The sequence below is a fragment of the Balaenoptera acutorostrata genome, chromosome 13, assembly GCF_949987535.1.
Source record: "Balaenoptera acutorostrata chromosome 13, mBalAcu1.1, whole genome shotgun sequence".
In the NCBI taxonomy this organism is placed as follows: Eukaryota; Metazoa; Chordata; class Mammalia; order Artiodactyla; family Balaenopteridae; genus Balaenoptera; species Balaenoptera acutorostrata.
The window spans coordinates 72973333-72995756 of record NC_080076.1 but is presented as its reverse complement, the minus strand read 5'-3'; the positions used below and the strand labels follow the sequence as shown (position 1 = coordinate 72995756).

At 40.7% G+C, this 22424-nt stretch overlaps 1 protein-coding gene across 1 annotated transcript; it reads right to left on the bottom strand.

The window, feature by feature from the left end:
* Window positions 1–769: 769 nt before the first annotated feature.
* DRG1 (developmentally regulated GTP binding protein 1) lies at window positions 770–21570 on the bottom strand. Its single transcript, XM_007170653.2, has 9 exons — window positions 21411–21570; window positions 20512–20635; window positions 19413–19588; window positions 13386–13455; window positions 10320–10489; window positions 7584–7714; window positions 6009–6176; window positions 5621–5743; window positions 770–1084 (listed from the first exon to the last, which is right to left on the bottom strand). Exons 1-9 carry the CDS (start codon window positions 21450–21452, stop codon window positions 985–987), a joined length of 1104 nt encoding a protein of 367 aa, XP_007170715.1. The 5' UTR covers window positions 21453–21570; the 3' UTR covers window positions 770–984.
* Window positions 21571–22424: the final 854 nt, after the last annotated feature.

Below are 22424 nucleotides of genomic sequence, written 5' to 3'. Positions count from 1 at the left end.
CAAACCTGCTCTGATCACACTGGTTGCCTCACTTGCAATGTTCTGCCTCCATGCTTTCACTCGGGTTATGTGGTTGGGGCCAGGGCTGCCATGGGAGTTCAGGAGAAGGGCTGGGCTATGGGAAGGGAGACACTTAGTGGCGCCCAGCTGGCAGCATGGTTCAGCTCAACTTTCAGCCCAACACTGATACACAGCTGTGCCCTAATTAAAGGAAAGGAACCAGTGAAAACAAGAGCCAACATTCACCAAGTACGTATATGCCAGATACTGTGCTAGTAAGCATTTTACAAGTACCATCTCTCTTAACACTAAGAATCTCCACTCTAGAAGGTAAGTGTTATTACCATCTCCATGTTACATGAGAAAACTGAAGCTTATAGAGATTGAGTAATTTATGCAGGATTCCACAGTTAATTAGAGGTGAGCCTGACATTCAAAGCCTGATGTGCCTGGTCAGAGTATTTTACTCAACCACCACACTACACCATCTCCCAAAATGGCTAGCCTTGCAGGGAATAATCAGTTAACTTACATCAAGTCCTTCCTTTCTCCAGTATCATCTGGGAAAGACCACCTGAAAGGACCAAACCCCACACTGAGTTGGAAGGGTTTCTCACAACTAACCATCAAGTGAGATGTTGCAGTCACATTTTTACCCATTTCACATACAAGACCAAGCTCCCAAGTACTCCTTCTGCAGCTGCCTCACTACACATACCCATCCTCATTCAGTCCTTCTCAAAACAAATTCTGACAATGACACATGAACTGTACATAGTTGGCTGGCCTACCAGATCCTTTATGCAGCTCAACATACAAGGTGACACCAAGTTAAGCCAAGTGAAGTTCCAATTTGGGTGCCTCCATCTCCCTCCCCTGTATCCTGATCCAGTGGCTGCCAAAGCCAGGAGGGGCTTGGAGTCAGGTGTTTGATCATGGAGAAAGCTGCCATGGTTGGCCCAGCAGATGGTGAAGGGGATGGTGTCACTTCTTCACAATCTGAATGACATCCTCGTCCTCCAACGTATGGTCTTTACCCACTTTTTGAGGATTGTGTTTCACAGAGAGACCCCACACCAGAGCGCTGTATGGAAGGAAAAAAAGAACAGTTAGTATAAATAATCACCTAGCTTCTATCTACCTAGGTGCCACTTTCTGCTCAGATTTAGCATTCCAGCTCTTAAGAGCCAAAGGCCTGCAATATCCAAGGTCCCCTGTCCCCAGTCAAAGCCCAAAGGCTTTAGCTTCCCAAGCAGTGTAGCACACTGGAGCCTTCACATAAAAAGTGGCAAAGATTTTCGCAAGTTGTGTGGTTCCTCTTGCTCCAAAGCCAACTTATGAAAGTCAAAGAGAAAAAATACAAATGAGAAGTATGACAAGACTAATTTAAAACTAAAAGGAGAAAGCATAGGTTTGTAATAGAGAAAAACCCTGAAATAACTGATTGGAAATTGATTCCTACAAATGCAATGTCAGTTACAGACTGTTAAGAGAATACCAGTTTTTATGGGGTCTACTGAAACCATCAGTGGGTACTGATAAGAAATGTAGGACCTCCTTCCTCAGCCAAACTAGGAAAACTCTCCTTCCCTGTCAAGCAACCATAACTGATAGGTCTCCTGATTTCTTAGAATATAGGAAGGTAATTTTTATCCATGGGCTTCAATGAGTGAACAAGACACTGAGACCAGCCTCACGGAGACTAAGAACTATGTACCAAGGAGTAGAAAACGTTGGCCATATTATTTTTATATTGTCTTTGCTTTAAAAATCTATATTCCCCCCAAAAGATAATCACTAAACAAGATTTCACTTTTTTAAAAAACAGATAAACAAATAACAAGAACAGATACATCACCATTAGTAAAACAAATATATATAAAATCTTTCAAATGTACTAACAAGCAAGATAAATGCAACGTAACCATTTTACTATCTAAAGTTAGAAAACTAATTTTTAGCAGTCAAATTCAATGCCTGCAATAGAGTCAGTGCCTTGTATTTTGCTGATGGCAAAATGTAAACAGGTTCAGCCCTTTCGGAAAGCAATGCAGCAAAACATATAATAAGCCATATAATCATTAATCCTACTTTTGGATTAAAGAAATAAAAAGGGAAAGGTCTGTGCGTTAAGACTAGAAACTTACATAAGTAGCAAAAGATAGGAAAACTATGGTTATAAAAATTATATATATAAATCTTATAACACAGAGGAAACGTTTATATAGTAAATTATCAAAGGATGTGTGCATGTGGTCAAGGACACAAAGGGAATGCAACAGGGACACGTCATAATTAGTAGGCCTAAAGCTGAATTTTTTTTTATTATTAAGACAGTTAAAATGCTATTTGTGCAATAATTTAAAAACAAAAACAGGAAAATAGTGACCAAATAAAATTCTATTTGCTTTCATATGTCTCTTCTCCAAAATATTTTTCTCCCCTTTCATTTGATTCCTTGGTTAAGCTACAATTCAAGAGGCTTTGAACAGTGTTCTGTTACTATGGAAGGCAGGAACTATCCAGAAATCTATAAATTTTGAAAAAAGAAAATGTCTAACTTCTCCCAAGATTCTCCTTCACTGATTCAAGTATGTGCCAAAATATAATGATTTGAGGGCAGCAGAAATTAGCACCTGTGTGTGGATACAGTTATTTTTGATAAAAGGAATGTGAAGCTTAATAAAGGACTTCACTCTTTCAGTATTCTTAGGGTCAGAAACAAGTATTAATGTTTTAAAAACTATTTCTGGACTTCCCCTGCAGTCCAGTGGCTAAGACTCCACGCTTCCACTACAGGGGGCATGGGTTCGATCTCTGTCAGGGAACTAAGATCCCTCCTGCCATGCAGCCAAAAATAAATAAATAAAATAAAATAAAATAAAATAAAAACTATTTCTATGCTTTCCTAATTTTCTACAATTATTTTCTATTTTCTCTTGTTTTTAAAACAATTTTTAAAATTTCAGCCTGTAAAGATAAAAAGAATTATTCATAAATACTGTAATTCAGTTAGTTAAAATATTTCTCACAGAATTATAGGTTGCAGGTCTGAACTACTTTTTATATATACTAGAATTAAATAAGTAGATTATAGATAATGACAGCCACGTTTCTCACTGCTGGAGAGAGAAGTTAAAATAAGAAAAAGGAGAAGGCTAAAATGAACCCTGTGGCGTTGAACTGGAATCAGAGGTAACAATAAATAAACTGATGGTTCTTAATATAGATAGATAAGGATGGATGGGTAAATTAAATAGATAGATACATAAAACAAGAGAGATAAAGAAATACAGATGTACTTGTAAGCACAGGTTAGTATCCTTACATACATTTCCTACCTCTGTCTGCTAAGAGGGCCTACAAGCAACAACAGACCACTAACAATGAGGATGCCTAGCACACAGATCTCGTAAACCCAGGCTTCTTGGATAAGTGACTGATTTCAGGGCTGGTGTAGGAAAAATCACTATGAATCAGGAACATCTAGTAGTGCCAGAAGGTAAGGAAATGTTTAAAAAAAAAGATGGCTTGGGCTTCCCTGGTGGCGCAGTGGTTGAGAGTCTGCCTGCCAGTGCAGGGGACACGGGTTCAAGCCCTGGTCTGGGAGGATCCCACATGCCGCGGAGCAACTGGGCCCGTGAGCCACAATTACTGAGCCTGCGCATCTGCAGCCTGTGCTCCGCAGCAAGAGAGGTCACAATGGTGAGAGGCCCGCGCACCGCGATGAAGAGTGGCCCCCACTTGCCGCAACTGGGGAAAGCCCTCGCACAGAAACGAAGACCCAACACAGCCATAAATAAAATAAATAAATAAATAAAAAGATGGCAGCCTATCAAAAGAACACAGGAGCCAATCTGAAGGAGCTCTTAACGGCAAAAGCTGGAACAACTTGAGTGACAAAATAATGACAGGATTGGATTATAACACCATTGAATAAATATCCAAGAGCTCATACTAATATAAATAAAGTATGAATTAAATTAATAAACAGGGGAGAAGAGCTAGCTGTAACTCACAATAGAATTCCAATAAATAAATGTAAAATGAAAGAGGGAAATAAAGAATCACCATTAAGCAAACAATACAGCAATATATGTGCAGACAAGCTCCACCATAGATGTTAAAATCAGCAGGTAAACATCTGAAGAGAAACAGATCTTCATAGTCTCAAAGTACCTCCCCAAGACATTTATCAAATAAGAGAGAACAGTATCTTTACAGTAGAGAAACCCAGCCAACACCAACATAACCAAGTTATCAAAGTAAATATTACCATCAATAAGATATATCAACATCAGGCTTCCCTGGTGGCGCAGCGGTTAAGAATCTGCCTGCCAATGCAGGCGACAAGGGTTCGAGCCCTGGTCCAGAAAGATCCCACATGCCGCGGAGCAACTAAGCCCATGCTCCACAACTACTGAGCCTGCGCTCTAGAGCCCACGAGCCACAACTACTGAAGCCTGCACGCCTAGAGCCCGTGCTCCACAATGAGAAGCCACCACAATGAGAAGCCCGTGCACTGCAATGAAAAGTAGCCCCCACTCCCCGCAACTAGAGAAAGCCTGCGCGCAGCAACTAAGACCCAACGCAGTCAAAAATAAATAAATAAGTTTTAAAAAAAAAATAAGATACATCAACATCATGAATCCGGTGATATGATGCAAACTGAGGACACATCATCATTTTTGTGGTATTCTTACCAAAAATGCATAATCTCACTTCAATCATGAGAGAACATTAGACAAACCAAAGTGAGGGACATTCTACAAAATAACTGATCAATACTCTTCAAAAGGGCCAAGATCAAAGACACTAAAAGACTTAAGGAAATATTACTGGGAAGACTAGGGAGAAGTAACAGCTAAAATCCCATGTAGATTCCTGAAACACAAAGAGGATGGTGGTAGCAAAGGTATTAAAATTCAAATAAGGTCTATAGTTTAGTTAATAATATTGGACCAATGCTAACCTCTGTTCTTGATGATTGTATTATGCTTATGTGAGCTGATAATGTTAGGAAAAGTAGGGTGAAGAATATAAGGAAACTCTATTACTATTTTTGCAACTATTCTGTAAGTCTAAAATTAGTTCAAAATAAGATGTTAAAAGAAGTATTTTTCGGGACTTCCCAGGTGGTCTAGTGGTTAAGACTCCGTGTTTCCAATTCAGGGGGCATGGGTTCAATCCCTGGTCAGGGAACTAAGATCCCACATGCCACACATTGTGGGGAAAAAAAAAAAATATTCCACCTGTATCAGCAGTGAGGAGTATGAGAAAGATCAGGGGGATTTTGTCATGCAAAAGGTTTAGAGAGGCCCTCAGTACCCAGTGAAGCTCAGTATAATGCTGGCAGGAAGAATTAACATTTTGTGTTTGCCAAGAGGAAGACGAATTAAAAAGAGAAAGTCAGAACACTTTGTACTGTCAGCCCTCCCAACCTGAAAAGGCTTTTAGGGTTCTTCCTGCTCCAAGCTGGCATGGTTTTAAGAAGACACTGCAAAGTTCTAACCAAGCAAGCATCTGCTGATGCCTAATTTCTATAATACTATCCTAAGAATTATTAGTAGAACCAGTACCTCACAGGGAAAAGAAGGCACCATGGGCCCACGATACTTACTATTTAAATTCTTTGATAAGGTTTTTGTGAATCTTCATGCAGAAATCCTCCACTGTGGTCCTGGAGTAAGGCAGCACCACTGGGGATGTGTAATCTGGCAACTGGCCTTTGGGTTTGGTGTAACTAGAACACAGAGGGAACAGAGGTTGCCTACTTCTTGGAATGTTTCATGTGTGAATGCAAATCAACCCTCCATCACCCCAGAGATCAGACCCAGATAACCTCTATCTTGAGGAAGAAAGTGCCCTCAATATAGCCTCGCAGATGATAGGAATTAACTTATTTATATCTCCAAAAATAGATTATGTTAATGAGCTCCAGAGGGTATCATTTTAGGACAGTCTGATTTAAATCCTACAGTAATATTACCCTATCCACTAAGACTTACATCCTCACTAGTTTCAGATAGTCCCAGATCTTTTCCAACAGGTCATCAAAATTCCAGCGGTGATGCGCAGAGATGGGTACACAGTGAGGCACCTTATAGATGATATCCAATTCCTCAATGGAGATCTGATCAATCTTATTTAACACATAGATACAGGGGATATAGACTCTGTAGAAGAAAAACAGTATGTGAGTCTGGAGCTGTAGACAAGACTGTCAGTCTGATTATCAGCACCCTCTCACCCAGGACCCCAAATCAGAGACTCTTAAATGGGATCATAAGAAAGTCAGCCAAAAAAAGAAAAAGCTTCCTACCAAAATAAGGCAGAACATCCAAAAAGTGAACTATGGGTTGAGAAGTAACAAAACTCAAGCCGTAGTCCCTAGTCATGCAACTAATTACTGAGAAAGCATCCTGCAGTGGAAAGAACACAAGCTTTGGAGTCACAAAGAATGAATTTATTCCCAGCTCTGTCGCTTTCTAGACATGTGTCCCTGGGCAAGTCTGAGTCCAGTTCCCAGAGTTGTTTTATGAACTGTAAGAATGTAAATATATTTCTAATAATATAACTTTTAAAGAATAAAAAAAAAATTTTTAATACAACATCTAGCAATGTCATAATCCTAACGTTCAAACAATAGGGCAGCTAAGGTTACTAATAATTAGGCAAGCCACAACTTCTCAGGCCTCAATTACCTCACTTCCAAAACACGTAACTCAAAGCACTAGCTTTTATTTGTTTTCAAAATGCCAGAAATGGACTTCCCTGGTGGCGCAGTGGTTAAGAATCCGTCTGCCAATGCAGGGAACATGGGTTTGAACCCTGGTCCGGGAAGATCCCACATGCCATGGAGCAACTAAGCCCATGTGCCACAGCTACTGAGCCTGTGCTCTAGAGCTTGCAAGCCACAGCTACTGAGCCTGCGCGCCTAGAGTACATGCTCCACAACAAGAGAAGCCACCGCAATGAGAAGCCCGCGCACTGCAACGAAGAGTAGCCCCCACTTGCCGCAACTAGAGAAAGCCCGCGTGCAGCAACGAAGACCCAATGCAGCAATAAATAAATAAATAAATTTATTTATTTATTTATTTATTTTAAAATGCCAGAAATAATTTTAACAGTAGTTTCAATTATTATTTAATTTCAAATACTAGTAATAGTAATGTCTCATGGAATAGGGTTTCAGCTCTGTTCCCTTAGAGAAAATAGACACAGCCAGTCTGCTCTCAGTTCTGCAGAACAGCCTACAGGATTTCTCAGATGGATTAATTCTGTGAGAGCAGATTGAGAACCTACCCTCTTCGACCATCATATGACACAGAGCTTAGGGGATAGCCTAGTTCACAGCAAGTAACTGAAACAAGCAATTAGATTATCAGGATCAAATTGCAGAGCAAAGAAGGATGTCAGCAATCAAGACCAACCCTTCATTTTACAGCTAAAGAAAGCAAGGCCCACTATTATTTAAGATAACGGCACAACTGGAGTTAGAATCAATGTTTGCCAGATTCATAATCCAATGTTGTTTCTATTACAAGGCTTCAAATTCAAACTCAGGCACATTTAGTCAGTACCTGTTTCCTTCCACCACGTCAATGAGGTCATCTGCTGTGGCATCACTACGCAGAGTCACATCAGCATTATGGATTTTGTATTCAGCCAGAATGCTCTTCACAGTTTCAGCATCCAGTTCACTCTGAGGGCACTGAATGGGCATAGAAGACAATGACTGGTCAGAGAGCAAAAAAAAACCTCCTAAGAGTATCTACTGATGTACCTGGATAATCCTAGATAAGGTGCAAACTTATTTCTAAAGACCATTATCCTGGATGAGAGTATCTGACTCTTCGTAGGAAATACTCAAAAACTAAAAATCTTTCGTTTGGAGAAAAAAAAAAAACACTAAAAATCTTCCTTCTTAAAGGAAGGTGCTATGGTATGAATTGTGTCCCCATCCCCACCCAAATTCATATGTTGAAGACCTAACCCCAGTATCTCAGAATGTGACTGGAGATAGGGTCTTTAAAGAGGTAATTAAATTAAAATGAGGCCATATGGGTGGGCCCTAATCCAGTGTGACTCACATCCTTGCAAGAAAAGGAGATTAGGACACAGACACAGAGGGGAAGGTCATATGAAGTAGAGGAGAAGACAGCCATCTACAAGCCAAGGAGAGAGGCCTCAGAAGAAACCAGTCCTGCTCACACCTTGATGTCAGATATCCAGTCTCCAAAATTAAGAGAATTAAATTTCTGTTGTTCAAGCCACCCAGTCTATATAGTACTTTATTATGGCAGCCTTAGCAAAAATACAGAAAGAATGTTCAAACATTATGACAGGATAATAGAAAAGATCTTTTGGGCAGGACAGCTTAAACCTATGCCAGTCAAATAATCTGGACCTCTAGAATGTTAAATGTTGTAGCAAATTCTCAGTCCTCAATTATATGACTTAGAAGCAGCATTTGACAGAATTGATCGTTCTACCAATCTGCAACACTTTCTTTAATTGGCTTCCAGGATTCCAAACTCTTCCAGTTATCCTTCTTCTTTGTCTGAGATGTCTTATTTGTTGATTCTTCCCATCTCCCAGCATCTAATCATTGTGGGGGATGGAGGGAGGTGTCACAAAGCTCAATCCTTGAACCTCTTTTCTATTTATACTTGCTTCCTCAGCTAAGTTATGTCAGCTAAGCTCATGGCTTTAAAATTGATAACCACTAAATGTATAGCTCCAACCCAGATCATTCCTCACATGCCTATTTGACAGTAACACTTGGAGGTCTAATTTGAGTGTTACTGGCATCTCAAACTGAACATCTGATCTTCCCCTCCTCTCCAAACCTATTCTACACAAAGTCCTATTTTAGTCATGAGAGTCCATTTTTCTAGCTCAGGACAAAAACTCACCATCACCTCCTTCTCTGACAACCCATATCCAGTCCAGCTGTAATTCCTACCAACTATTTCCAAAATCTTTCTACAATCAACCACTCCACATCTCCTCCAATGTTACAACTCTGGTCTAAGAAGCCATCACTTCTTGACTAGATTATTGCAATAACCTCTTTTTTTTTTTTTTTTTTTTTTTAAATGAATGCCATTTTGGACCTGGCGAGTTTTTTTTTTTTTTTAATAGAAATTCACGTTCTTTTATTTATTTATTTATTTATTTATGACTGTGTTGAGTCTTCGTTTCTGTGCGAGGGCTTTCTCTAGTTGCGGCAAGTGGGGACCACTCTTCATCGCGGTGCGCGGGCCTCTCACCATCGCGGCCTCTCCCGTTGCAGAGCACAGGCTCCAGACGCGCAGGCTCAGTAATTGTGGCTCACGGGCCCAGTTGCTCCGTGGCATGTGGGATCCTCCCAGACCAGGGCTCGAACCCGTGTCCCCCGCATTGGCAGGCAGATTCTCAACCACTGCGCCACCAGGGAAGCCCCGCAATAACCTCTTAAATGGGTTCTGTGCTTCTGTACTTAACCCATTTCAGTCTGTTCTCAACAAACAGCGAGATTGATTCCATTAAAACCTGAATCAATTTTACTCCACAGACTGGAACCCAACCAAAAGTTACCCATCTCCTGCAAAGTAAAAGCATGTTTGGCCCTATGCTATGACTTTGTTTACCACTCTCCTGCCTGCTCACTCTGCTGTTCCTCAAACGTGCAAAGGAACCCTCTACCTCAGGGCCTTGCACTTGGATGTTCCCTCTACATGAAACGCTCTTCCTCAAGATATTCATTTGGTTCACTCCTTCATGTCACCCCAGTGAAGATTTCTCTGATCAACCTACTTAAAACAGCAACCCTCCCACCAACACTCTCCATCCTCTTTCCCTAGTTTACTTCTGTCCTTAGTTTATCATTATCTAATATACTATAATCACTCATTAATTCTGTTTGCTACTTTCCCCATTAGAATATAAGGGCAGGAATTTTTGTCTATTTTGCTCCCTCTTCCATTCCCCCTGAAAGCCTAAAACAATGTGTGGCCCATGGTAGGTGCTCTATAAATCTGTGTTGAATGAATGAAAATAGATGATATCTGCAGCCATCTACTTCATGCAAACATAATATTGGTCTTTAGTCCCATACCACCCCAAATAACCCAAAGGAAGAAATAAAGTCACAAAGGTAAGTCAGTCTGAGACCGACTCTTGTCCTACTCTCTCAGTCATTACGACATCATTGGTTACCTCAATTAGTGCTGGGAGAAGCCAGGCAATTTCCAAATGTCAATGTCCATGTACCACAATCCACTCTCCACCCCAGTCCCTTCAGCAACCTGCCCCATATCACCTTTTCCACTTACAGTGGCCGTGAGATTAATGCCTCCTTTATCCTTCTTCTTAAAGCCAATGTTGGGGGGTTTGCTGTTCAAGCGAATGCCAAAGCCTTCCAGCTCATTTTCTATTATCTTCTTATGTCCCAAGGGTTTCAGGACATCCAGAACAATCAAGATCAAGTTACACGTTCTGGCCACTGAAGGATTGAAAATAAAATTTTTTTCAAAGCTCATTAAAGACTTAACATAATTCAAATACTCCAAAAGGGGGAGGGGGTGGTATAGAGTTCCTACACTTAAGAGACAAAGGATTTTTTTTTAATAAATACACAGACACACATGAAGTTCTTAAGCTTTCCAAAGATTTATGCCAGAAGTCAATCTGCAATGTATTCTTTGTTTTCTATTAGTGTATCTAGAGGATGTGTCAACTTCTAGATACACTAGTAGAAAAATAATTTGGAATGAAGATACAAACCAGGCAATAACCTGAATCCCTGAAAAAGTTCAGAAAGATTTAAAACAGTAAGAATTCTAAAAGAATAAGATTATCCAGTCAGCATATTTTTTGTCGACTTTTTTGAGATATAATTTATAAAAAATAAACTGTTAAGCACATGGTTTGATGACAAATGTATATACCTGTATAAACACCACAGCAACTGAGATTCAGAGTATCTCCATCACCTCCAAAAGTTCCCTTATACCCCTTTGCAATCAATCTTCCCCTCAATTCCCAGTCAACCACTAATCTGCTTTCCTTTTTTTTTTTTTTTAATTTATTTATTTATTTTTGGCTGTGTTGGGTCTTCGTTGCTGCTGTGCACGGGCTTTCTCTTGTTGCGGTATGTGGGCTTCTCATTGCGGTGGCTTCTCTTGTTGCAGAGCACGGGATCTAGGCACGTGGGCTTCAGTAGTTGCAGCATGCAGGCTCAGTAGTTGTGGCTCATGGGCTCTAGAGCACAGGCTTGGTAGTTGTGGCGCACGGCTTAGTTGCTCCGCGGCATGTGGGATCTTCCCAGAGCAGGGCTCGAACCTGTGTCCCCTGCATTGGCAGGCAGATTCTGAACCACTGCGCCACCAGGGAAGTCCACTGATCTGCTTTTCTGTCACCATAGATTAAGTTGCATGTTTTAGAATTTCATATAAATTGAATTATACAAAATGTAGTCTTTTGTGCCTGGCTCTTTTAATTCAGCATAATGTTTCTGATAGTCATCCATGAATGACTTCAAACCTATAATTCCATAAATAGCTAAATTAATAATATAAGGGTAGAATAAAAATATTTTCAAACATGAAAAGAAAAACCAGAACAATGTACCTATCATTCACTCTTTTTTTTTTTTTTAATTTTTATTTATTTATTTATTATTTTATTTTTGGCTGTGTTGGGTCTTCGTTTCTGTGCTAGGGCCTTCTCCAGTCGCGGCAAGTGGGGGCCACTCTTCATCGCGGTGCGCGGGCCTCTCACTGTCGCGGCCTCTCTTGTTGCGGAGCACAGGCTCCAGACGCGCAGGCTCAGTAGTTGTGGCTCACAGGCCTAGTTGCTCCGCGGCATGTGGGATCTTCCCAGACCAGGGCTCGAACCCGTGTCCCCTGCATTGGCAGGCAGACTCTCAACCACTGCGCCACCAGGGAAGCCCTATCATTCACTCTTTTTCAGTAAGTTTCTAAAGAATGTGCCTCAGCAGAACATGAAAATAACCCAAAAAAGGTAAGACGCTGACTCTAAGAAATAGGGGATCCCACACAAGAACACAAAAGAAAATCTCAGGACGACAGCCATGCCAAAAGCCTAGAGCTGCATTATCCAATACAGCATCCACTAGCCACCTGGGGCTATTCAAATTTAATTAAAATTCAATAAAATTTAAAATTCAGTTACTCAATTGCACCAGGCACACTTTAAGTGCTCAACAGCCACACATGCCTACAACTACCATATTGGACAGCACAAATTCAAAACATTTCCATTACTGTAGAACATTTCCATTACTGGACAGTGTTGGTCTAGAAAGCAACCAATCCAGATTGAAGCATAAAGACAAAGGGTAAAGGAAGGTAGTGTCAGGGTTGAGGGGAGATAATGAAATCAGTAAGACTGTATTTGGAACTGTATTCAAGTATCTAGAAAACTATTGATTAATAGGCATTTGATCTATTGGAACATTTGAAAAATATTAACAAACAGAAAAGTAAACAAAATAAAACAAGAACCAATTATTAACTCCATGAAAAACAAACTTCAAAAACAGATATCAACAGAAGAGAAACCAAGTCATAACACACTACTTATCTCAGCACAACAGAAGTCAGACAGTCATTACATAATAATATATACCATGACTAATGAGTTAACTAAAAATTATGATACAACTTCTTTGAAAGAATAGGAAAAGAGACATGGAGTAAGAGAGAGCTAATTTCCTACCATAACATGAAACCAATAGATGGTATCTAAATTAATTAATCATGAAATAGCAATATAAGCATAACATTTTAAAATATGAAATAGAAGAAACAGTTGAAGACTTGACAGTACCTGCCAATGGGGAATGACAGTAAAGGTGAAAAGAGGTGGGGTAGCAGATTATTGCAATTTATGATTAGCCTTTTTTTTTTTTTTTTTTTTTTCCGGCCGTGCCTTGCAGCCTGTGGGATTTTAGTTCCCCGACCAGGGATTGAACCCGGGCCCTCGGCAGTGAGACTGCAGAGTCCTAACCACTGGACTGCCAGGGAATTCCCCTATGATTATCCTTTTATAGTATTTTACTTTAAATAAAAAGGAAAGAAGAAGAAAAGGCATAGGTGGGAGTCAGGAAATCTGAGTTCTAGCTCTGAATCTGCCACAACAGTGCAACACTGCACCAACGCACTTCACTTCTCCTGTCCTTAGTGTTTCTCTGCAAATGGGGATCTGGACTGTTACTCTCTGAGGTCCCTTCAAGTTCCGACATTCTACTCCAGTGAGAAGTCAGGTAAAACTATGCCCTTCATTGTGGTACCAACTCCAAGCCCAACAGTCCCATCTAAAGGAACAGTACCCAGTAAAGGGATGATATCCCAGGATGGTGGCCCTGGAACACTCACCTGCAATGACTTGACGGCCTCTACCTTTCCCATCCTTGGCACCCTCAATGATACCTGGGAGATCCAGAAGCTGGAAGATTAAGGAGAGAAAAGGAAAAATTGATTATAAATCTGAACAGATCAAACAGAATGATTTATTTCTCAAGTATTCAAAATTTAGGAGATCCAAATCCAATCTTCCTTATAAGTGAATGTGTAAATCTTACTTTTACTAAGCATCTACTAAATGTCAGCTGCAAGGTTCTTACATACTTTATCTAGTTCAAAATGCCTAGTAAGTCTGTGAAGAAGGATACTGGTTGAGATTCATAGAGGTTAAGTGGTTTGCCCAAAGTCACAGTCTTAATAAACAAGATTATAATCCACATTTTGGGGGCCTGAATCCATTATTCTACATTAATATTTTTCAATATTCCCCCACTTTTCAGAAGGTTGATCCTCCATACAAATTCCTTACTACAGATAATAACTGGATCATGACATTCACAAGCAATAAATCCTGAGACCTTTGTGAATCCTCCAGTTCACAAAAATTTCTGCAGCCATTCTTAATCAGGGAAGCACATAATAATCACCTATAAAACAATTAAAAATGCAGATATCTGAGCTTCATCCATGTATATTCTGATTTGGAAGGGTCAAAGTAGGATTCAGATATTGATCTGTATTTCAAAAGGCTCCATGGGTGACTCTGATAGGTGTCCCCAGTTGAAAATGACCACTCAATTGCCCAGGAAATGCAATAAAGTAAAACTTCACAGAAGTCACAGTGTATGTACTTAATGATGAGAACATCAAAACCAAATCCATAGCACACATGATTCAAATTCACAAACTATAGTTATAAGCCCTTGAGAGACTGTTAAGAGCATATGTAAAATCTGAAAATACCAAGGGCCATACTACTGTATGGCCAATACTGAATTATCCACATGAAGAGACAGGTATATAGTTGCAGCTTATCAAAACATCATCTAAAACTAGCCTTTGCTGGGGAATTCCCTGGCGGTTCAGTGGTTAAGACTCCGTGCTTTCACTGCCGAGGGCCCGGGTTCGATCCCTGGTCTGGGAACTAAGATCCCACAAGCCTCGCGGCAAGGCCAAAAAACAGCAACAACAACAATAACTAGCCTTTGCTATAAGCATATCTGATATTACAGAAATAAACTTCACATTAAATAAACCACAAGGAAAAAGAATGAACTCAGGAGGTGCTTAGAGAGTTCAACTTTTCCATTCAAGAACCTGCTCAAAATGTCCTTCCTATTCCTCACTACGTAATAAATAACATTACCTCCTCTAAAACTGATACATCAGTTAAATTGAGCTACCCTTTCTCTTTCAAAAAACGTAATTTATGTTCAATACACCTGCCTTGACTTGGAAACTTTAGTTACACTGATTTAAAAGGCTACATGGGGGCTAATGAGCACACCAGATCTTGATTTCTAAACATCTGCCTTCAATAAAAGGAAGGAGCGCTCCTTCAGAAGTGACTGATTCCAGGTCTGGGGCAGGGAAAATATAAGATTAGCCTGGAACATCATGTGGTACCAAAAAATAAGGAATTACACACAAAAAGATGGGGGTCTCTGGAAAGAACAAAGGAGCCAACCTGAAGGAGTCCCTAATAGTCATACCTGGAACAATTTGAGTAATAAAATAATGGTAGTACTGGATTATAATCCATAAAATAAGATAAATATCCATGAGCCCACAATGACACAAATTCAATAAATAAATGGGAGAGAAGGAACAGCTCCTCCATATAATAGAATTCCAATTAACAAATGTAGTAGGAAAGAGAAAAATAGAGAATCACCATTAAGCAAGAAGCACAGTAATAACTTGCAGATGAGATCCAGACGAATGCTAAAATGAGTGGGCAAGTTTGTGAAACAGGATTTGTATCTTCTCAAAGTATCTCCCCCAAGATATTTATTAACTACAAAAAGAAAGATAATAGCTTTACAGTAGAGAAACCCCACAGACACCACTTTAACCAACTGATGGGAGTAAACATTACCAATAATATATACTAACATCATGAATCCCTAAGATGCACTGAGAAGGACATACCACCATTTCTGTAGTATGCTTGCCAAAAAAATATAATACCTCAGTATAATCATGAGAAAACATCAGAGAAATCCAAATTGAGGAACAGTCTACAAAATAACTAATCAGCACTCTTTTAAGAGTGTCAGGATAGGGCTTCCCTGGTGGCGCAGTGGTTAAGAATCTGTCTGCCAATGCAGGGGACACAGGTTCGAGCCCTGGACTGGGAAGATCCCACATGCCACGGAGCAGCTAAGCCCGTGCGCCACGACTACTGAGCCTGCGCTCTAGAGCCTGCGTGCCTAGAGCCTGTGCTCTGCAACAAGAGAAGCCACCGCAATAAGCCCACGCACCACAACGGGGAGTAGCCCCTGCTCACCACAACTAGAGAAAGCCCACGCACAGCGGTGAAGACCCAACACAGCCATAAATAAATAAATAAATAAATAAATAAATAAAAAAGAGTGTCAGGATCATGAAGGACAGGACTGAGGAACTACTACAGATGGCAGGAGAATAGGAGAAAGAAACGAACGTAACATCGGATGATCGCAAATAGAATCTTGAAAAAGAACATTGGTGGGGAAACTGGTAAAAATTCGAACAAGTTCTATAGTTTAGTGACTAGTACTGCACCAGAGTTAATCTATTACTGATAATTATTCTACGTTTATGTAAGGTGCTAACATTAGGGGAAGCAGGGTGATATAAGAGAACCTCAAATTAATTATGCTAAGTGAAAGAAGCCAGCCAAAAAAAAGAGAGTACATTTATATTTACACATGGTCTTATTTATATAAAACTCTTAACATGTAAACTACAGGATGAAAGGGGCATAAGGAAACTTTGGGGATGATATGCTCACAATCTTGATTGTGGTGATATTTTCACCAGTGTATAGATATGTCAAAACTTATCAAATTGTATACTTCCTGTGCAGTTTATTGTATGTGAATTACATTTCAATAAAGATGTCTGAAAAAACAAAAAGTCTATCATCAGTTGTTCCTAAGAAATTAAGTCTAAAGTGTATTTCTTCAGCCCTCCCAAAGATTCTGTAATCTACTTCCATCACTTTGTAAATCCCTGTCTGCTTAAAAAAAAAAAAAAGTATTCCATCAGCAAAAGGCTTTATACTGAGACAAGAGAGCAAGAGCTTTCTAACCATGGCAGCTGAACATGGTGGAGAAATTTATTGAAGCCCCTACAAATGTAAAAGCAAGTTAACTTTAGCTTTTCTTGAGAGGGAAATATTTAAAATTACATTAAACTATTTAAATATTTAAAATTACATTGAACTATTTGAATGTGACAACTAAATTTCATCCAATAAAAACAGTCTATGTGGGCTTCCCTGGTGGCGCAGTGGTTGAGAATCTGCCTGCCAATGCAGGGGACACGGGTTCGAGCCCTGGTCTGGGAGGATCCCATATGCCGCGGAGCGACTGGGCCCGTGAGCCACAATTACTGAGCCTGCGCGTCTGGAGCCTGTGCTCCGCGACAAGAGAGGCTGCGATAGTGAGAGGCCCGCGCACCGCGATGAAGAATGGCCCCCACTTGCCGCAACTGGAGAAAGCCCTCACACAGAAACGAAGACCCAACACAGCCATAAATAAATAAATAAATTAAATAAAATATTTAAAAAAAAAAAAAACTACTAAAAAAAAAAAAAAAACAGTCTATGCTTTACATTTCTGAATTTCAGATTACAACCAAGAGATGAGAAAATAAAAAATATTTCTTCAAATCATGTAACTGTAGGATTTTAAGAATTGGATGTTAACCTACTTCAAACTCAAATGCCTTCAGAGATTAAAGCAGGTACATGTACAAGTCTATATATATACATATATATATATATATATATATACACACACACACATATATATGTATACACATATATATGTATACATATGTACATCCCTGGTTAAGTGGTGGTTCAGCCATTACTTGAACACCTCCAGACATAGTAATTAATTACCTCAAGAGGTACCATTCCATTTTTAGGCACCTTTATTGTTAAAAATATCTTCTTTCCAAACAACAACAACAAAAAAACAGAACTCTACCTCTTTATAATTCTTATTAGGCGGTTCTAATTTTGTACACCATTCCCCACCAAGTCACAGATTATGAGTCCTCTGCCACAAAACAGCCTTTTAAAAAAACATTTGAGGGCATTTTAATCCAGTTAAACACACCTACTAGTATGCTTACTTAACTTGGTTTCTGGAGAAAGTCAGAAGGAAAAACAGAGGCAGAGGGCACAGACGGAAAAGAAAGTACCATGGAAAAAAGGAAGAAAAAAACCTGAAAAGGTCAAGAGACTGAAATAAATGAAGGTTTTGAGGAAAAGACAAGGAAAGAGAGGGGTTAAGTGGCTATTTATTCTGATATACCCAGAAGCCCTGAGAGAGGTGCCATAACATCTCATCAGGAAAGAGGTTACTCTCTGAGCTGCCAAAGACTCTGAAACCAGATGAAATTAAGCAATGGTCCAGATATGCCCAAGTGTCCTCATTCTTGTTACTATATACATTTGGACATGGAGTCCTAGAAAGGTACATGTCCTAACAGTATCTGCATGGGTACCTAACCAGAAAGAAAAAAAGCCACTGAAAATACCACCAGGACACTGGTCCCTCCCTACTTCAGATTCTATAATAAAGAAGCATGAATGTACTTCACAACTCACTGTGTAGCTCAGCAAGAGGGAAAACAAATGCCTACACCAAGAGTTTCCAAACGATGTGCCAAGGCACTCGGGGCGTTCTAAATTTTCAAGAGAAACAGCAGTTCTTAATATCTGTCAGGCACTAAGGGAACTACTAAATCCAAGAAGCTCACAATTTCACCATTAGATCCTACTACACTGCTTTCAATCACATCAGATCCGAATCTTTGGGAAGTTGGATTTTTCAGCGATTACTATGGTAAAAAATAAGCACCACACAAAAATCAGTGTGGAAAAGGAAACAAATGTGGCAGTATCCAATCTGATTCAAAATTTGAGAAGTTATATGGTACCCAACAGTGCCCATATCCCATTAGTAAATAACTGTAGCTGTAAGGACATAAATAATTGTTTGGATCTAACTATTTAACAAACAGAACCATTAGGTTATTTCTTTTGGCCTGGAGCACCATAAAAAATTACTGGGACCAGAAAAGCTGTCAGGAAATAATTGCTGAGACACTAAGGGTGCTGTGAACCTAGAAATTTTGGGAACCTCTAGTCTAGATTCAAATGCCATGAAATTCAGAACCTTACCTTCTTAGCTGTGGACCAAAACAGAATGTGTTCCATTATATTTTACACATACCTTCTTTCATACCCAAATGGACTCCTCATTTGGGAGCCCTAAATCTATCATCTATCTGAGAACTTCTGAAGACGACAACTTCATTAAGCCTCACAGATAAGAATTATTTTCTAAAGAGGATCTGATCATGGTATTTATTAAAGTTTCTGATGGCTCCTAGCTATGTACAAGATAAAATTCAACTTCCTAAGCAGGCACATAAGATCCTTCATAATTCAGCTCCAACCTACCTTTCCAGATTCAGTTTCTACCACTCCCTGTCCCACAGCTAAGCTCACACCACAGCAGGCTGTTCACGGTTACGGCTGCTTAAAACTGTCCTTTACATTCTCCGGCTGGTGAAATTCTATTTGAACTTCAAAACCCACCCCATTCTCACTTTCTACATGAAGCTTTTTCTGTCTTACCAGACCTTCCCCCACCTCCATCCTCAGGTGGAAAAAGGAGTCCTTCCTTTCTCTGTGTTTTCACAAACGATATCCCACTGTATTATTGTTTTTATGTACTGCTCTATCTCCCCTACTAGACACTGAGGGCCTGGTAGATCAAAGATCAGGCCTGGCGTATAGAGAGCTCCAAATAAGTGTTTTTTAAATGAAAGAAAGAATTGATTTCTTCCCTTCCTTGGCCTGCAGGCCTGACTCACCTGGATCTTGGCACCTTTGTATCTGATGACACCAGGTACAGTGGTCAGAGTAGTGAACTCATAGGCTGCCACCTCGGAATATACCCCTGCCAGGTTACTGAGCAGTGTTGACTTCCCCACAGATGGAAAACCCACAAACCCAATTCGAGCATCACCTGTCTTGGCAACGTCAAATCCTAAAACATCAACAAATATAAAAAAGAGGAGGAAAGTTATCCTTGGGAGTGTTGAGACTCATGTAATTCCTTTTATATTCTGGTTGCCTATCCCTCTAGAACCTATTTCTCCAACTTTTTACAGTTTATCTCTAGGGTAGAGCTTAAGCACACAAAATTCCCCCATAGCAATTCACAATATTTAATGGAGTGTTTGATGTAAAAACTTTACACCTCTACATGTTATATACCTTTCTAGTACCCACAGTATTTAGGGCCCAAATATTATATAACCACTGATCTAAAAAATTGGTTTCTTTTTTTTTCTTACAAACTCTGGGGACTGTGTCACTGACAGAGTTTTCTTTTCTTACAATGGGTTGCAAACAAATTCAAAGCCAAATTTGTGGCCCTTCTCTAAGAAGTGTACAGACCTTATGACATTACTTTTCATCCTAACTTTATCTCTCGGCTTCAACTTATTCTTTCTACCTTCATTTCCCTTTGTATCAATTTCCTTTATCTTGTTGACTATTTATTTACATATTTCAGTGAGCCAACGTAAATCTATTTTGGATCAGTACAGGATATACATAAATAAAACCCTAGTTCACTTAGAGAATATTCATTCGCCTTTGAAATCAGTAAAACTGGGAATTCCCTGGTGGTCCAGTGGTTAGGACTCAGTGCTTTCGCTGCCAGGGCCCAGGTTCGATCCCTGCTCAGGGAACTAAGATCCCACAAGCCGCGTGGCATGGCCAAAAAAAAAAAAGAAAAAGAAAGAAATCAGTAGAATAACATAAAATAAATACAATTCAAGAATTTAGGCTTAGGAAACACAAATCAACTTTGATATAAAATTTTAAATTAGTTTTAAACCATATGCCTTTATTACTTTAATAAAAATTACACCAAAAAAAAGAAAGTCGAAGCAAAACACAAACCTTCTCCTGGTCCACCACCACCACCACCTTTTGGAGTAATGAGCTCCCTGCGAAGCTTAGCAAGGCGAGCCTTAAGCAGCCCTAGATGGTGTGCTGTGGCCTTGTTCTTTTGCGTCCGAGCCATCTATAAGGGAGGAATCACAGCCATAAATCAGAAGCAGTTCCTACAAGTTAAAACATCCAGAATGAATGCTCCCCCAGCTCTGAGAGAATGATGTTTTTTATCTAGGTCCTACTAACTTCAATATACCCATTTTAAGTCAGACTTAAAAGAGTAAAAATCCATTCTCTCCATCACCCAGACCATTCCCCGCATTACAGAGCAAACAGCTGAGGCCCAAACAGAAGAAACATGACCAAGGTCATTACAATCAGCATTCACAGATTAGACTAAAACTCAGTTGCTGATTCCTTTTCAACTGCTTGTACCTGGTGTGCCCCAACCGATTTTAAAAAGCTCTGAGCACTTCAGACCATACAATCACACAACAATCCAGGTGGAATCAGCAGCCACCGCAGATGACAATTTACATCCAGATCATATTCCCGGGAGCAATACTCTGGGAAAGGGGGTCATCAAAGTAGAGACTGGGGAAGAGGAGGGCGGTTCGAGGGACGATAAGGAAAGATACTGAAGTACGCGAGCAGGTCAGGGCAGAAGTGGGGGGATAGGATTCAGTGTTGCTCACATAAAAAGAGAAAACTGAGAGAAACAATGTTCAGACAGGAGCAGAACGCTGGAAAGGGGCACTGACTAAGGCGCACAGGTGTAGAACGCGGGCCCGGGCTGAGGGGAGTCGGGGAACGCGGGCCCGGTCCTGAGGAGGCTGAGGGAAGTTCAGGCAGGAGAGACGCCGCCGAAGAGGAACGCTCGGACTGAGTGTTCGAGCGCCCATTACCTCGGCTTCGATCTCCGCGATCTTAGCTAAAGTGCTGCTCATGGTGGTGAGTCGCGGGGGGCGCAGTGGCCTCCACACGGACAGTCTCCCTTCGCACACCCGCCGGCGGACCTTCAACAGCCACCAGACGCTACAGCAGTGCGCAAGCGCGGTACTTCCTATTTCTCGCGAGAGTTCCGCGCGAGGCTTACTGAGAGATATACAGCGTGAAGTGGTCTCCTCCTCCTCAGCCAACCGCGCCCCGTCCCGCGAGCCAACGCAGTGTCATAGAGCCCGCGGGAGTGGGGGCCAGAGAGGCCGCCCCGGTCCTTACCTCCCAGAGCGCGCCGAGGGTCGCGCGCTGCTCGGCCCCGCCCCGCAGGACTTGCTCCCCGCGTCCTGCTCCGTGCCCAGCCCCCGGCGCGTAGTGTGTGATGAGCGACTCTTCGCTGCAGGCCTGCAGCTTTCTGGCCCTCTTCCTGAAAAGCGCACTCGCGGCGTCCACCCGTCTTTTTCGCCGGCACCGACGGGTCCTGGGGCCCCTTTCACTGCTGGGAAGACACGGCGGGGGACTCCTCGGCCTCCTGGGTCGATGTAGAGACCGATCTTCAGCCTGTCTTCTTGGGAAAAGAAAATGCCCCCTTTCCATCACTCAAAACTATTTTTAGGTGTTTGTCTTGTTTACCCCCAACCCCGAGTAGAGTGCGCGGCACATAGTGAGCCCACAATAAATGCATGATTGACTGGATAATTCCCAGAGAACTGGTCCTTGAAATACTGAAAAATTCGAAACTATGTGAAGGATAAATAAATAGTGGTACCTCTGTGCTGTGAAATATTATTTCAGCCGTTAAAACATAGATCTGTGTGGTCTGACTGGAAGGATGTCCAGGACATATTGTTTTAAAAAAAAAATGGTAGAACTGCACTAGGTTGTGATCCCATTTATGTTAGTTTTAAAATTAGATGTTTATTTATATAGGTGTACATGTCGGAAAGCGCATTGTTAAATGGTCTGAATAAAAGGATACAATC